The sequence below is a fragment of the Nerophis ophidion genome, linkage group LG19, assembly GCF_033978795.1.
Source record: "Nerophis ophidion isolate RoL-2023_Sa linkage group LG19, RoL_Noph_v1.0, whole genome shotgun sequence".
Lineage (NCBI taxonomy): Eukaryota > Metazoa > Chordata > Actinopteri > Syngnathiformes > Syngnathidae > Nerophis > Nerophis ophidion.
In genome coordinates, this window is record NC_084629.1 from 9,629,512 (window position 1) to 9,646,861 (window position 17,350).

Genomic DNA, 17,350 nt, shown 5'->3' on the forward strand with positions numbered 1-17,350 from the left:
CAGAGGCCCCACTAAATCTCAATAAGTGTGTGCTTTTAACCTCATTCACTTATACAGGTAGCCAACACAACAGGCTAATAATGTAAACAGCACACACACAATGTAAAGAGCACACATCAGAGAAATACCGTCTGCTCGGTATCGTGTAACGGGGCTCAATGTGCTCCATGAGTCTCCGAAAGCCAATGTCCTCCACAACGCTAAACGGTTGATCATCCAAAGCCATAAACTCCATTACCTACTTTGTAATTCCGTTTGCTTTGGCACTGTCAGTCGCAAACTTTTTCGTCCTCTCAAAGACGTCGGCCACGAGGCACCTCTTCGTGACCGTTTGGCTGAACATTCGTTGCAAAACTGCAATACTTTTGTCACTTTCCGACACTTTAAAACATCTCCACACTGCTGACATGTTTCCGAAGGCGCCGGGTTACAACGTCACCGCACGTTGGTTGATTGCGTCATTGCGTCACACGCCACTATTCGGCCTTGCATTTAACTCATTCCACCGAAGGCCGAATGTGGCTTTTTTTGCCATATTCGGCCGAATATATTCGGTTACCGATTATTCGGTGCATCCCTATAAGATACACCTCAACAATCGTACCAAACCCAAAGCCAGTGAAGTTGGCAAGTTGTGTAAATCGTAGATAAAAACAGAACATAATGATTAGCAAAGCATTTTCAACTTATATTCAATTGAATATTTCAACTGAGAAACTTATTTTTTTTTTTTTGCAAATAATCATTACTTTAGAATTTAATGGCAGCAACAGTTGGCACGGGGGCATTTTTACCACTGTGTCACATGGCCTTTCCTTTTAACAACACTCAATAAACATTTGGGAACTGAGGAGACCATTTTTTTAAAGCTTTTCAGGTGGAATTCCTTCCCATTCTTGCTTGATGTACACTTTGAGTTTTCAACAGTCCGAGGTCTCGATTGTGGTATTTTACACTTCATAGTAGAAGCATTTAAGTCTCACCTTAAAACTCATCTGTATACTCTAGCCTTTAAATGGACCTCCTTTTAAGACCAGTTGATCTGCCGCTTCTTTTCTTTTTTCTCCTATGTCCCCCCCCTCCCTTGAGGAGGGGGTCCGGTCCGATGAACATGGATGAAGTACTGGCTGTCCAGAGTCGAGACTCAGGATGGACCGCTCGCCTGTGTATCGGTTGGGGACATCTCTAAGCTGCTGATCCGCCTCCGCTTGGGATGGTTTCCTGTGGACGGGACTCTCGCTGCTGTCTTGGATCCGCTTTGAACTGAACTCTCGCGGCTGTGTTGGAGCCACTATGGATTGAACTTTCACAGTATCATGTTAGACCCGGGGCTTCACGGTGGCAGAGGGGTTAGTGCGTCTGCCTCACAATACGAAGTTCCTGCAGTCCTGGGTTCAAATCCAGGCTCGGGATCTTTCTGTGTGGAGTTTGCATGTTCTCCCCCGTGAATGCGTGGGTTCCCTCCGGGTACTCCCGGCTTCCTCCCACTTCCAAAGACATGCACCTGGGGATAGGTTGATTGGCAACACTAAATTGGCCCTAGTGTGTGAATGTGAGTGTGAATGTTTGTCTGTCTATCTGTGTTGGCCCTGCGATGAGGGTGGCGACTTGTCCAGGGTGTACCCGCCTTCCGCCCGATTGTAGCTGAGATAGGCGCCAGCGCCCCCCCGCGACCCCAAAAGGGAATAAGCGGTAGAAAATGGATGGATGGATGTTAGACCCGCTCGACATCCATTGCTTTTCGGTCCCCTAGAGGTCCTCTCCAAGGTTTCTCATAGTCAGCATTGTCACTGGCGTCCCAGTGGATGTGAATTCTACCTGCCCACTGGGTGTGAGTTTTCCTTGCCCTTTTGTGGGTTCTTCCGAGGAAGTCGTAGTCGTAATGGTTTATACAGTCCTTTGAGACGTTTGTGATTTAGGGCTATATAAATAAACATTGATTGATTGATTGATAATGCGCCACACGTTTTCAATGGGAGACAGGCCAGTCTAGTACCCGCACTCTTTTACTATGAAGCCACACTGTTGTAACAGGTGCAGAATGTGGCTTTGCATTGTCTTGCTGAAATAAGCAGGGCATCCATGTAAAAGAAGTTTCTTGGATGGCAACATATGTTGCTCCAAAACCTGTATGTACCTTTCAGCATAATGGTGCTTTCACAGATGTGTAAGTTACCCATGCCTTGGGCAATAATAAACCCCCCATACCATCACAGATGCTGTTTTTTTAACTTTGTCCCTGTAAAAGTCCAGATGGTTATTTTCCTCTTTGGTCCGGAGGAAACGATGTCCACAGTTCCCCCCCAAAAATTAGAATGTGGACTCGTCAGACCACAGAACACTTTTGCATTTTGCCTCAGTCCATCTTAGATGAGCTTGGGCCCAGCCAAGCCAGCGGCGTTTCTGGGTGTTGTTGATAAACGGCTTTGGCTTTGCATAGTAGAGCTTTAACTTGCACTTACAGATGTAGCGACCAACTGTAGTTACGGACAGTGGTTTTCTGAAGTGTTTCCTGAGCCCGTGTGGTGATATCATTTACACACTTGATGTCGCTTTTTGATGCAGTGCCATCTGAGGGATCGAAGGTCAATGCCTTGCCGTTTACGTGCAGTAATTTCTCCGTATTCTCAGAACCTTTTGATGATATTACGGACCTTAGATGGTGAAATCCCTAAATTCCTTGCAATGGCTCGTTTAGAAATCTTGTTCTTAAACTGTTCGAATATTTGCTCACACATTTGTTCACAAAATGGTGACCTTCGCCCCATCCTTTTTGTGAATGACTGAGCATTTCATGGAAGCTGCTTTTATACCCAATCATGGCACCCACCTGTTCCCAATTAGCCTGTTCACCTGTGGGATGTTCCAAATAAGTGTTAGATAAGCACTCCTCACTTTCTGTGTCGTTTTTGCCACTTGTGCCAGCTTTTTGAAAAAAAGTTGCAGGCATCAAACTCCAAATGAGCTAATATTTGCACAAAAAAAGTTTCTCTGTTCCAACATTAAATATCTTGTCTTTGCAGTTTATTCAATTGAATATAAGTTGAAAAGGATTTTCAAATCATTGTATTCTGTTTTTATTTACCATTTACACAATGTGCCAACTTCACTAGTTTTGGGATTTGTATACAAAACCAAATAATTGCCAAATTAGCGCTGCGTCAAAAATAATTGGCACGTAAGAGTGGCTGCAGGCAACCTCCTGATGTCCTTTTTTATTAACTTCATGAGACAGTACAGTGGAACTTCGGTTTACGAACTTAATTGGTAAATAGAAGGCCGGTGTCACCAGCACTGTGGGTACTTCCTGAATGTTTCAAACCACACATCCACGTCCAAAACTACATCAATTATCACAAAGTATCACTCAGAACAGTAGCTAACGACAGCACTGCTCTGCTGACTTAATGTGCACTGGAGATGGGTGAATGAAACGTGTGTACCATCCATCCATCCATCTTTTTCCGCTTATCTGAGGTTGGGTCGCGGGGGCAGCAGCCTAAGCAGGGAAGCCCAGCCTTTCCTCTCCCCAGCCACTTCGTCCAGCTCCTCCCGGTGGATCCCGAGGCGTTCCCAGACCTGCCGGGAGACATAGTCTTCCCAACGTGTCCTGGGTCTTCCCCTTGGCCTCCTATTGGTCCGATGTGGCCTAAACACCTCCCTAGAGAGGCGTTCGGGTGGCATCCTGACCAGATGCTTGAACCACCTCATCCGAATCATCTCGATGTGGAGGAGCAGCAGCTTTACTTTGAGCTCCTCCCGAATGACAGAGCTCCTCACCCTATCTCTAAGGGAGAGCCCCGCCACCCGGCGGAGGGAAACTCATAACCAAAAGCTCATGACCATAGGTGAGGATGGGAACGTAGATCGACCGGTACATTGAGAACTTTGCCTTCCGGCTCAGCTCCTTCTTTACCACAACGGATCGATACAGCGTCCGCATTACTGAAGACGACGCACCGATCCGCCTGTCGATCTCACGATCCACTCTTCCCTCACTCGTGAACAAGACTCCTAGGTACTTGAACTTCTCCACTTGGGGCAAGATCTCCTCCACAACCCGGAGACGGCACTCCACCCTTTTCCGGGCGAGAACCATGGACTTGGACTTGGAGGTGCTGATTCTCATCCCGGTCGCTTCACACTCGGCAGCGAACCGATCCAGTGAGCGCTGAAGATCCTGGCCAGTCGAAGCCATCAGGACCACATCATCTGCAAAAAGCAGAGACCTAATCCTGCATCTACCGAACCGGATCCCCTCAACGCCTTGACTGCTGAGAAATTCTGTCCATAAAAGTGAGTACGCCAAAGCATATATTTATTTGGCCTGTGGTTCGTAAAGCACGGTGGCACAGGGGTTAGTGCGTCTGCCTCAAAATACGAAGGTCCTGAGCTGTCCTGGGCTCGAGCCCAGGCTCGGGATCTTTCTGTGTGGAGTTTGCATGTTCTCCCCGTGACTGCGTGGGTTCCCTCCGGGTACTCCGACTTCCTCCCACTCCCTCCCACTTCCAAAGACATGCACCTGGGGATAGGTTGATTGGCAACACTAAAAATTGGCCCTGGTATGTGAATGTTGTCTGTCTATCTGTGTGCAATGAGGTGGCGACCTGTCCAGGGTCTACCCCACCTACCGCCCGAATGCAGCTGAGATAGGCTCCGGCGACCCCCACGACCCCAAAAGGGACAAGCGTAAATTGAGGTTCCACGCTTAATCTACCTTTTCATGCACTTTAAAATGTGGTTTGTGCACCTCAGTTGTTGGTGTAAAAAATACTTTGTATTAAAGGCCTACTGAAATGAGATTTTCTTATTTAAACGGGAATAGCAGGTCCATTCTATGTGTCATACTTGATCATTTCGCGATATTGCCATATTTTTGCTGAAAGGATTTAGTAGAGAACATCGACGATAAAGTTTGCAACTTTTGGTCGCTAATAAAAAAGCCTTGCGCGTGACGTCACCGTTGTGAGGGCTCCACACATATTCACATTGTTTTTAATGGGAGCCACCAGCAGTAAGAGCTATTCAGACCGAGAAAACGACAATTTCCCCATTAATTTGAGCGAGGATGAAAGATTTGTGTTTGAGGATATTGATAGCGAAGGACCAGAACAACGGAAAAAAAAAACTAGTAAAAAAAAAAAAAAAAGGTGATTGCATTGGGACGGATTCAGATGTTTTTAGACACATTTACTAGGATAATTCTGGGAAATCCCTTGTCTTTCTATTGTGTTGCTAGTGTTTTAGTGAGTTTAATAGTACCTGATAGTCGGAGGGGTGTGTCCACGGGTCTGAGGGAAGTCGACGGCAGCTTTATGGACGGCACAAGCTCAGCTGATCTCCGGTAAGAGGAGACTTTTTACCACAATTTTCTCACCGAAAACTGCTGGTTGACATTTGGTCGGGATCCATGTTTGCTTGACCGCTCTGATCCATAGTGAAGTTTCACCTCCGGAAATTTTAAACAAGGAATCACCGTGTGTTTGTGTGGCTAAAGGCTAAAGCTTCCCAAATCCATCTTTCTACTTTGACTTCTCCATTATTAATTGAACAAATTGCAAAAGATTCAGCAACACAGATGTCCGGAATACTGTGTAATTATGCGATTAAAGCAGACTACTTATAGCTTGGATCGGGCTGGGAAAAAAATGTCCGCGACAACCGGTGACGTCAAACGCACGCGTCCAAAATACTGTGTAATTATGTGGTTAAAGCAGACGACTTTTACCCGCGAGTGGGGCAGCGCTAATATTTCCTTACTGTCCGTGATGTCACGCGCATGCGTCATCATTCCGCGACGTTTACAACAATAAACTCCGCGGGAAATTTAAAATTGCAATTTAGTAAACTAAACCGGCCGTATTGGCATGTGTTGCAATGTTAATATTTCATCATTGATATATAAACTATCAGACTGCGTGGTCGGTAGTAGTGGGTTTCAGTAGGCCTTTAAAGGGGAACATTATCACAATTTCAGAAGGGTTAAAACCAATAAAAATCAGTTCCCAGTGGCTTATTTTATTTTTGGAAGTTTTTTCAAAATGTTCCCCTTCATGGAATATCCCGGAAAAAGGCTTTAAAGTGCCTGATTTTCGCTATCTGTGAAGCCACCGTCCATTTCCCTGTGAAGTCATCCAGTGATGCCAATACAAACAAACATGGCTGATAGCACAGCAAGATATAGCGACATTAGCTCGGATTCAGACTCGGATTTCAGCGGCTTAAGCGATTCAACAGATTACGCATGCATTGAAACGGATGGTTGGAGTATGGAGGCAGATAGCGAAAATGAAATTGAAGAAGAAACTGAAGCTATTGAGCGAATAGCTATTGATGCTATTTGGCCATGTCTGCCTTAGCATCACCGGTAAAATGTGCAGACCAAACGATCGGGACTTTCGCATTTTGTGACACCGGAGCAACTTAAATCTGTCGATTGGTAAGTGTTTGTTTGGCATTAAATGTGGGTGGAGGGAAACGCTGAGTGCAAATACAGCTACAAATGTACATACAGCTAGCCTAAATAGCATGTTAGCATCGATTAGCTGGCAGTCATGCCGCGACCAAATATGTCTGATTAGCACATAAGTCAATAACATCAACAAAACTCACCTTTGTGATTTCGTTGACTTTATCGTTGGAAGTGCATCTGCTTTGAGTGTCGCAGGGTATCGATTCATCTCTGTGCCATGTCTGTCGTAGCATCGCCGGTAAAAGGTGCAAACCAAACGAGGGACTTTCGCATCTCTTGACACTGGAGCAACTTTAATCCGTCGATTGGTAAGTGTTTGTTTGACATTAAATGTGGATGGAGGGAAAGGCCGGATGCAAATATAGCTACAAATGAGGCATAACGATGCAATATGTACATACAGCTAGCATAAATAGCATGTCAGCATCGATTAGCATGCGTAAATCAACTTGAATCCGTCCCTGATCGTGTTGTTACACCCTCCGACAACACACCGACGAGGCATGATGTCTCCAAGGTACCGGAAAACAGTCGAAAAACGGAAAATAACAGAGCTGATTTGACTTGCTGTGTGTAATGTGTTTGAGAAAATAGCGTTGACTACCTAGGTGACGTCACGTTTTGACGTCATCGCTCCGAGAGCAAATAATAGAAAGGCGTTTAATTCGCCAAAATTCCCCCATTTAGAGTTCGGAAATAGGTTAAAAAAATATATGGTCTTTTTTTCTGCAACATCAAGGTATATATTGACGCTTACATAGGTCTGGTGATAATGTTCCCCTTTAAATTACCATTGAAGTTTAATAACTTCAATCATTGCTCATGCAAACATTCAACTCTTTCTTGCCGTTAATAAAATCCCATCAACACCAGGGAGTTAGTAAGCTCCACCTGCTCTGGGGTCTTAAACACAACAAATGGAGGTCAGCGGGTGTCAAACAGGAACTGACACTGCAGTCTGTAAGGCCACACACACACACACACACACACACACACACGCACACACACACGTAAACACAAACACACACATGGACATACACACCTCTAGTGGAGCGGAAGTGTTTGCTGGGTGCGGTGAAGCCGCGGGTTCCGTGCACGTTGATGGCCGCCACTCTGAACTGGTACCATCTGCTGGCTCTGATGTCCGCCAGTTGGACGCGTTCTTCGGCAGTCTAAGGGACAGATGGGGAGAGAGCAAAAACCGCAGGGGTCAGGGTTCGCGCAGGGTCATGGCCTCGTGTGAGTTTGCTGCCACATCAGTCATTCCTGCGTTTCTCTTCACCAAAAAAAAAACAAAAAACAACAACTTGAAAAAGACGCCGTGACTTTGAGGAATGAGCGTCCGTCAGCGCAGCGCAGCACTTTTACAGCTGCAGCACTTTCACAGCTGCAGCATGTGGCACGCTTCGGTACATAATTTACGGACGTTAGTATTGGAACACCTGGCTCAGACTCCTGCACGATATGAAAATATGCAATTGATTCCCCTTTGCAGCTATGACATTCTGCTATACCGGGGTCGGCAACCTGCAGTACATCCAGAATGCTGCTGCTCGAGTCCTGACTAGAACCATATTAGTCCAATGCTTAGGCTTCCTGTTGCTCCGAGAATAAGTCCTGTTATTTGTTGGAGGCTAAATTGCAAAGTATTTTAGGAATGGTTGAAAGGACAGTGTTGTATTTGGGGAAAAAAAGGTGGTGTCGCAGACCACCTTCTCTGTTCAGGGATGTTTTTTCAACCTTAACATAGATGGCTGCCCTCACTCCACTTCCGTACCATCCGTCCTACCTGTCCAGAATCTGTACATTTTTGTTCTCAAACAACGTGCTGTTTCTCCCTTAGGTGCAGGTAGACAGATGAGTTGTATGTTGTGCCATACGTCGGCTTATTGGTTGTTTTGTTTCCCCAGTATATGAATCGGTGCACTCATTATGCATTATTTTTGGAGTATAAATATTTGGGGATTTGGCACCAGCCGCTGGACTAGATCTGACCAATCTAAGTCAATGAGCACGAACGGATGAAGGTTCTTTGTTGTTTTGTAGGTGCTTTTGCATCGACATTTTCATTCGTTAACGTGTTTAAGTTTTCTCAATTAATATTCTATTTTCCAAATGTATTTCATTTCATTCTTTCCTACAAAGGCGCAGGACTAAATTTGGCCGAATGGTGGGGTCTGTGAGAGGCATACATTCAGAAACTGTGGCACCTATTTAACATTTTAAACTGCATGCCGAGCACAATTAGGTTATTCACTTGTTTTTTTTTTGTTTGTTATTTGTTTTATTTTTTGTCCATGGTCTGTCAAATGGTATTGTCGGGCTTTGTCAGTTTTGCACAGTATTAGTTGTTCCTCTGCATTTGTCTTTGTTTCCTGTCAGCGCTCTTATTTTGTCCGTTTCCTGTTTGTCTCCCTGAGTACTGTGTCTCCCCAGCTGTGGCTGATTGGCCTCTGGCCACACCTGGTGTCAATCAGCCAGATACTATTTAAAGCTGCCTTCTCCTCCAGTCAGGGCTGGATTATTATCACCACTACCTTGTCAATGTCATTATTACTTATCGTTGTAGCTGTGTCTACTTCTGTTCACTCTGCTCATGCCATATTTCCTTCGTGTCACAGTAAGTGTTTTTGTTTCTAGTCCACAGTTAGCCTTTGTGCTAGTTTTTGTTCATAGCCAAGTTTGTTCTCCGCCTTGTGCGCGCCTTTTGTTTGTAGCCTTTTGTTTGTTCTTGCTTTAGTGTTAAATTAAATCATGTTTACCTGCACTATGCCTGCCGCCTTCTCTGCATCTTGGGGTTCAGCACAAACTCAACCTGACAGTAATGCTTGTAATGTTTAATGTCTTGTGATTTATGTATGATTTTGTATCATGACTTGTTGAATGGTTCCCTCCGGGTACTCCGGCTTCCTCCCACTTCCAAAGACATGCACCTGGGGATAGGTTGATTGGCAACACTAAATCGGCCCTAGTGTGTGAATGTGAGTGTGAATGTTGTCTGTCTATCTGTGTTGGCCCCTGCGATGAGGTGGCGACTTGTCCAGGGTGTACCCCGCCTTCCGCCCGATTCTAGCTGAGATAGGCGCCAGCGCCCCCCGCGACCCCAAAAGGGAATAAGCGGTAGAAAATGGTTGGATGGATGGACTTGTTGAATGTTTACTGTATTAACCTGCCTTGGGACAACGGATGAAAATTTGCTTATTGTGCTAACTCTGGCATATTTAATGTACATTGTTGCTTTATGTTGATGAATATGCATTGTCCTAATTCAAATAAATAAATATGCACATTTGCATTTGGTCCTGTTTCAAATTAGGACTGTTCAACTTATTAAAATGACACAGATCCCAAAACCTGCGAGCAGCCAAGCAAAACCTGGTCATACGTTTCATGTTTAATGTTCCCACCTGTGCGACTGTCTGCCACTCCGTTGCGTCATCCTCGCTGGGGTGGATGCCAAAGTTCCAGCGCCGCTGCACCACGTAGAGAACGGGCTCCACCGATATGTTGAACTTGGAGGACCAGCGGATCTCCAACTGGCCGGAGGGAAGCTCGGCAAACACCAGCTCTTTCCTGGGCTTCAGGGGGACTCCTAACGGTGCGGAGCAAAGGAAAGACGATAGCGGTTGGGAAGTTAACGTCGCGTTTTATTCATTTGCGCAAAACACACTTAGAAACACATAAAAAAATGCACCGGGGGTATTTGAGAAGGAGACGTGATCTCACTGGGTCAACAGCCTCTTCTCTCTACTGTGACACATTTGTGACATGTCTTTGCGCTGATCCACACTGTTGCAGACATGGAAGTTCACTCGCATCACCGCACTTTACAGTCAGTCTTTGCCATGAAGCCTGCCAGGCTACGCACGGTAAACTTGGTGTTTATTACGTGCAGAATCATCCAAGACTAAATTTACTACAGTTGAGGCACAGAATATGGAAGCATCGGTTTTCAGTGATAATGAGATAGGAATTGGAGTACGTCGTCAATAAGGTTATGTCTACACTAAGCCAGATAAGCCCTTAAACTAATAATTATTTAGCCTAAGCCCCGTTTCAGCCACACTAAACCCTTGCTTAAGGTCACCCTCCTATGACAAGTAAGTGCACCTTGTATTTCTTGAATCTCCGGCTCTTAGCTTTGTACGGACTCATTGATCGTATACAAAATGATTTCGGAGAGCAAGTGAAGTCAGAAAGACTGCTCCCCACACAGGAAGTGACGTCAGAAAGAACAAGCCAAAGCCAGCTTCATAACAACCAGCAGCCTAAGCAGGGAAGCCCAGATTTCCCTCTCCCAAGCAACTTCGTCCAGCTCCTGCCGGGGGATCCCGAGGCGTTCCCAGGCCAGCCGGGAGACAAAGTCTTCCCAACATGTCCCTGGTCTTCTCCGTGGCCTCCTACCGGTCGGACGTGCCTGAAAAACCTCCCTAGGGAGGCGTTCGGGTGGCATCCTTACCAGATGCCCGTACCACCTCATCTGGCTCCTCTCGATGTGGAGGAGCAGCGGCTTTACTTTGAGCTCCCCCCGGATGACAGAGCTTCTCGCCCTATCTCTCAGGGAGAGCCCCGCTACTTGGCCGAGGAAGCTCATTTCGGCCGCTTGTACCCGTGATCTTGTCCTTTCGGTCATAACCCAAAGCTCATGACCATAGGTGAGGATGGAAACGTAGATCGACCGGTAAATTGAGAACTTTGCCTTCCGGCTCAGCTCCTTCTTCACCACAACGGATTGATACAGCGTCTGCATTACTGAAGACGCCGCACCGATCCACCTGTGGACCTCACTCGTGAACAAGGCTCTGAGGTACTTGAACTCCTCCACTTAGGGCAAGATCTCCCCCCCCAACCCGGAAATGGCCCTCCACCCTTTTCCGGGCGAGAACCATGGACCCGGACTTGGAGGTGCTGATTCTCATCCCAGTCGCTTCACACTCGGCTGCAAACCGATCCAGTGAGAGTTGAAGATCTTGGCCAGATGAAGCCACCAGAGACCTAATCCTGCAGCCGCCAAACCAGATACCCTCAATGTCCTGATTGCGTCTAAAAATTCTGTCCATAAAAGTTATGAACAGAATCGGTTACAAAGGACAGCCTTGGCGGAGTCCAACCCTCACTGGAAACGTGTCCGACTTACTGTCGGCGATGCGGATGTACAGACGCTTGTGGAAATCACACATGAATACCTTAAGTGAAGGAAATGCGCGATTGCAGCTATTTCGGATACAACACATCTCAGACGGTAAGAGAACTTTTGAATGTCCGGTTCAGCTGTGATTCTACTTACCGAAAAACTGTCTATTCGTCAAGGGGAAGACAAGGAGAATGTGGGCTCCGGTGGATGCAATAAAAAAGGTAGCGTGTGCTTTGTCCAAACCCGTTTCCATATGAGTTGGGAAATTGTGTTGGATGTAAGTATAAACAGAATTCAATGATTTGCAAATCATTTTCAACCCATATTCAGTTGAATATGCTACAAAGACAACATATTTGATGTTCAAACTGATAGTTTTTTTTTTTGTAAAATAATCATTAACTTTAGAATTTGATGCCAGCAACACGTGTCAAAGAAGTTGGGAAAGGTGGCAATAAAATACTGATAAAGTTGAGGAATGCTCATCAAACACTTATTTGGAACATCCCACAGGAGTGCAGGCTAATTGGGAACAGTTGGGTGCCATGATTGGGTGTAAAAACAGCTTCCCAAAAAATTCTCAGTCTTTCACAGGAAAGGATGGGACGAGGTACACCCCTTTGTCCACAACTGCGTGAGCAAATAGTCAAACAGTTTAAGAACAACGTTTCTCAAAGTGCAATTGCAAGAAATTTAGGGATTTCAACATCTACAGTCCATGATATCATCAAAAGGTTCAGAGAATCTGGAGAAATCCCTCCACGTAAGCAGCATGGCCAGAAACCAACATTGAATGACCGTCGCTCCCTAAGATGGCACTGTATCAAAAACCGACATCAATCTCTAAAGGATATCACCACATGGGCTCAGGAACACTTCAGAAAACCACTAAATACAGTTCGTCGCTACATATGCAAGTGCAAGTTAAAGCTCTAATATGCAAAGGGAAAGCCATTTATCAACAACATCCAGAAACACCTTTAAAATTGTAAGTTAATTATTATTTGCAAAAAAAAAAAAAAAGTTTATGAGTTTGAACATCATATATCTTGACTTTGTACTGCATTCAATTGAATATGGGTAGAAAAGGATTTGCAAATCTAGTGTGTGAATGTGAGTGTGAATGTTGTCTGTCTATCTGTGTTGGCCCTGCGATGAGGTGGCGACTTGTCCAGGGTGTACCCCGCCTTCCACCCGATTGTAGCTGAGATAGGCGCCAGCGCCCCCCGCGACCCCGAAAGGGAATAAGCGGTAGAAAATGGATGGATGGATGGATGCATTCCGTTTCTATTTACGTCTAACACAATTTCCCAAACCATATGGAAACAGGGTTTGTATTACCTGGCCGTCGAGTGAAGACTACGGAAAACATTGAATGCATTTGGACTGTATCAGTTATTGTCCGCCATGTAAGTCGCGGACTCAACGTCTAGGTCCAGAGTATATAAAGTCACCAAAAGGGAATGGACAATGAAGGTGAAGGCAAAAGAGTGAGAAGTGTCCTGACCAGATATCTAGATCCCTAGATTGATTGATGTAAAATGATCTTTGTCACATTGTTGGATAACCTTAGAGTGGCCCAAGTTGTCAATCACTGGAGAAGGTTGTATTGGACCCCTGGTGTAAGAGGCACGCTCAAGGCTACCGCAAATTTTGTTGGAGAGCGACGTGATCAAGAGTTCGAGCATTTGGTTTAATTATAACTCCTCATAAAAGTGATTGGAAGAGCGTGTGAAATCCTGGACGACGAAGAAAGGAGTCAGTGCTTTAGTTTTGTCCCTCTGATAACAACATTCTACATGTGTGCAGCTGGGGGTCGTTGCACTGCGGTTTCACAACTCTTGCGGCGCAGCGGCTGTGTGTTTGTGCGTGCGACGTGTCACATTTCCTGCACCGCGGTGTGCGCCAAGGCTGACCGCGAGCATTCCTCCCTCCCCGCCGTCTTCGCTCATCTTCCCACAGAGTCACCCAAGTCCTGCTGCAGACGCACAGACCGCACTCGCACATAACGCACCGACGCACATCTGCTCGCCCGCCTCGCTCCTTCCTGCAAGATGTGGGAGGGTATCAAATGCACTTTTCTTTCAGTTTCGCAGCTTCCAAAGATAACTTTCGAGACAGGCCCGCTCCAAGAATCACACGGCGTTCATTTTTCAATGGCCCACATGCTTACTCCAGGCATCATGACGTAACCGCTGTCGGGAGCGCCACCCGAAGGGAAAGTGTTCATTCATGTCTTGGTCCTGCCAGCAATTAGAAAGCGGGAATATCATTTCTCACCGCTAACGCGCGGGCTGTCATTAAGACTGCGCTAATCATGGGAGTGGTGGAAAAACACTACCGTAAGCCAAGGAAGGCTGATAGGCTAATTAAATCTAATCGTTATGACATCTGCATTTCATGCTCTACTTTTCTTGCTTATAATGCTATAAGATACAGCAATTTGCATTTGTATCAATATTAAGCAGAAGAGTTAGTGCTGTAAAGGATTCTGGGTATTTGTTCTGTTGTGTTACGGTGCGGATGTTCTCCCAAAATGTGTTTGTTATTTTTGTTTGGTGTGGGTTCACAGTGTGGCGCATATTTGTAACAGTGTTAAACGTGTTTATATGGCCACCCTCAGTGTGACCTGTATGCTGTTGATCAAGTATGTCTTGCATTTACTTACATGTGTGTAGAAGCCACATATATTACGTGAATGGGCCGGCACGCTGTTTGTGAGGAGGGAAAAACAGACTTGACGACAGGTTGTAGAAGACGCTAAAGGCAGTGACTTTAAGGCACACCCCCAATATTGTTGTCCGGGTGGAATTCGGGAGAATGGTTGCACCGGGAGGGGCACTGAAATTCGAGAGTCTCCCGGGAAATCGGTGAACGCGGTGTTACAGCGGCATCGCTGTATAACACCGGCGGGCCAGTTCTAATGTTAATTTGATATTGCCTCAAGGGCCGAATGAAATCAAACAGCGGGCCAAATTTGGCCCGTCGGCCAGAGTTTGACACTTAAGCTTTACAGGAAGTAGCAGACGATGACGTCACCGGTGTGAGGGCTCCTCACATCCTCACATTGTTTATAATGTGAGCCTCTAGCATCAAGAGCTATTCGGACCGAGAAAGCGACAATTTCCCCATTAATTTGAGCAAGGATGAAAGATTTGTGGATGAGGATATTGATAGTGAAGGACTAGGAAAATAAAAAAAAGAGGTGATTGCATTGGGAGCGATTCAGATGTTTTTAGACACATTTACTAGGATAATTCTGGGAAATCCCTTATCTTTCTATTGTGTTGCTAGTGTTTTAGTGAATTAAATAGTACCTGATAGTCGGAGGGGTGTATCCATGGGTGTGTTGGCGCCAGTCTCTGAGGGAAGTCACGGCAGCTGCATGGGCGGCGCAAGCTCCGCTGATCTCCGGTTAGAGGCGACTTTTTACCACAATTTTCTCACCGAAACCTGCCAGTTGACAAGTGGTCGGGAACCATGTTCGCTTGACCGCTCTGATCCATACTAAAGCTTCACCTCGGGGAATTTTAGACAAGGAAATACCGGGTGTTTGTGTGGCTAAAGGCTAAAAGCTTCCCACCTCCATCTTTCTACTTTGACTTCTCCATTATTAGTTGAACAAATTGCAAAAGATTCAGCAACACAGATGTCCAAAATACTGTGTAATTGCGCGATGAAAAGAGACGACTTTTAGCCGTAAGTGGTGCTGCGCTAATATGTCTCCTCCAACTGGCCGAATTGATTAACGTGGACCCCGACTTAAACAAGTTGAAAAACTTATTCGGGTGTTACCATTTAGTGGTCAATTGTACGGAATATGTACTGTACTGTGCAATCTACTAATAAAAGTATCAATCAATCAATCAATCAAGCTCGCAAACACCAGCTCTTTTCTCGGTTTCAGGGGGACTCCTAAAGGTGCGGAGCCGATCTCTTGACAGCACAGACACCCAACAACGGAACATTTGTGGATTATAATTATTTTGACAAAACTTTTCGGAGGCGGTATAGTACCGAACATGATTCATTAGTATCGCAGTAATATACTAATACCGTACAGCCCTATTTCAGACAAAACATAACGTAAAAGGATGGAAAACCTAAATTCTTTGAAATGTGTCATGTTCTTGTTGCAATATATCCGTTTAGTACAAGCCGCCATGTAAGTTGGCTCACTCGAGCCTTAAAGGGGAACATTATCACAATTTCAAAAGGGTTAAAAACAATAAAAATCAGTTCCCAGTGGTTTGTTGTATTTTTTGAAGTTTTTTTCAAAATTTTACCGTTCTTGGAATATCCCTAAAAAAAGCTTTAAAGTGCCTTATTTTCGCTATCTTCGAAACCAATATCCATTTCACTGTGACGTCACACAGTGCTGCCAATGTGAACAAACAATGGGAATACCACAGCAAGATATAGCGACATTAGCTCGGATTCAAACTCGGATTTGAGCGGTTTAAGCGATTCAACAGATTACGCATGTATTGAAACGGATGGTTGGAGTATGAAAGTATTGAAGAAGAAACTGAAGCTATTGAGCGAATAGCTATTGACGCTATTCATAGCCATAGCATGGCCGAATAGCTGCGTTAGCATCGCCGGTAAAATGTGCGGACCAAACAATCAGGACTTTCGCATCTTTTGACACTGGAGCAACTAAAATCCGTCGATTGGTAAGTGTTTTTTTCGCATTAAATGTGGGTGGAAGGAAACGTAATATAGTTGCAAATGCATCTACAGGTTATCCATACATCTCTGTGCCATGTCTGCTTTAGCACCGCCGGTAAATAGCATGTTAGCATCGATTAGCGTAGCATGTTAGCATCGATTAGCTGGCAGTCAACATCAACAAAACTCACCTTTGTGATTTCGTTGACTATCGTTGCAAATGCATCTGCAGGTTATCCATACATCTCTGTGCCATGTCTGTCTTAGCATCGCCGGTCAAATGTGAAGACACTCCAGCACATTCAATGGGGGTCTGGCAGCAGACACTTTGGCATCTTCGGGCCAGTGGTGCAACTTGAATCCCTCCCTGTTAGTGTTGTTACACCCTCCGACAACACACCGACGAGGCATGATGTCTCCAAAGTTCCAAAAAAATGGTCAAAAACCGGAAAATAACAGAGCTGAGACCCGGTGTTTGTAATGTGTTGAAAATGAAAATGGCGGGTGTGTTACCTCGGCGCCGTCACATTCTGACGTCATCGCCTCCAGCGCGATAAACAGAAAGGCGTTTAATTCGCCAAAATTCACCTATTTAGAGTTCGTAAATCGGTTAAAAAAATATATGGTCTATTTTCTGCACCATCAAGGTATATATTGACGCTTACATAGGTCTGGTGATAATGTTCCCCTTTAAGAAAATGTATACAATAACAGTATTTTTTATTCCAATATATCAAATATTGCACTATTGGGCTTCACGGTAGCAGAGGGGTTAGTGCGTCTGCCTCACAATACGAAGGTCCTGCAATCCTGGGTAAAGAAATGGCTAAATCAAGCTACAATTAAGGTTTTAGAATGGCCTTCCTACGTGTGGACAATGCTAAAGAAACAAGTCCATGTCAGAAAACCAACAAATTTAGCTGAACTGCGCAAATTTTGTTAAGAGGAGTGGTCGAAAACTCAACCAGAAGCTTGCCAGAAGCTTGTGGATGGCTACCAAAAGCCCCTTATTGCAGTGAAACTTGCCAAGGGGACATGTGACCAAATATTAACATTGCTGTACGTATACTTTT

The 17,350-nt window shown here is 45.2% G+C and overlaps 1 protein-coding gene across 1 annotated transcript in view; it reads right to left on the reverse strand.

Annotated features, from left to right (window-relative positions):
- LOC133537936 (anosmin-1-like) overlaps positions 1-17,350 on the reverse strand; it is a 251,758-nt gene that overhangs the window by 64,411 nt on the left and 169,997 nt on the right. Inside the window, exons 5-6 of the mRNA XM_061879117.1 lie at positions 9,880-10,064; positions 7,515-7,644 (exon numbers count right to left, since the gene is read on the reverse strand). Of these exons, the coding sequence (XP_061735101.1) occupies positions 7,515-7,644; positions 9,880-10,064 (315 nt within the window). The remainder of the gene's footprint in view (positions 1-7,514; positions 7,645-9,879; positions 10,065-17,350) is intronic.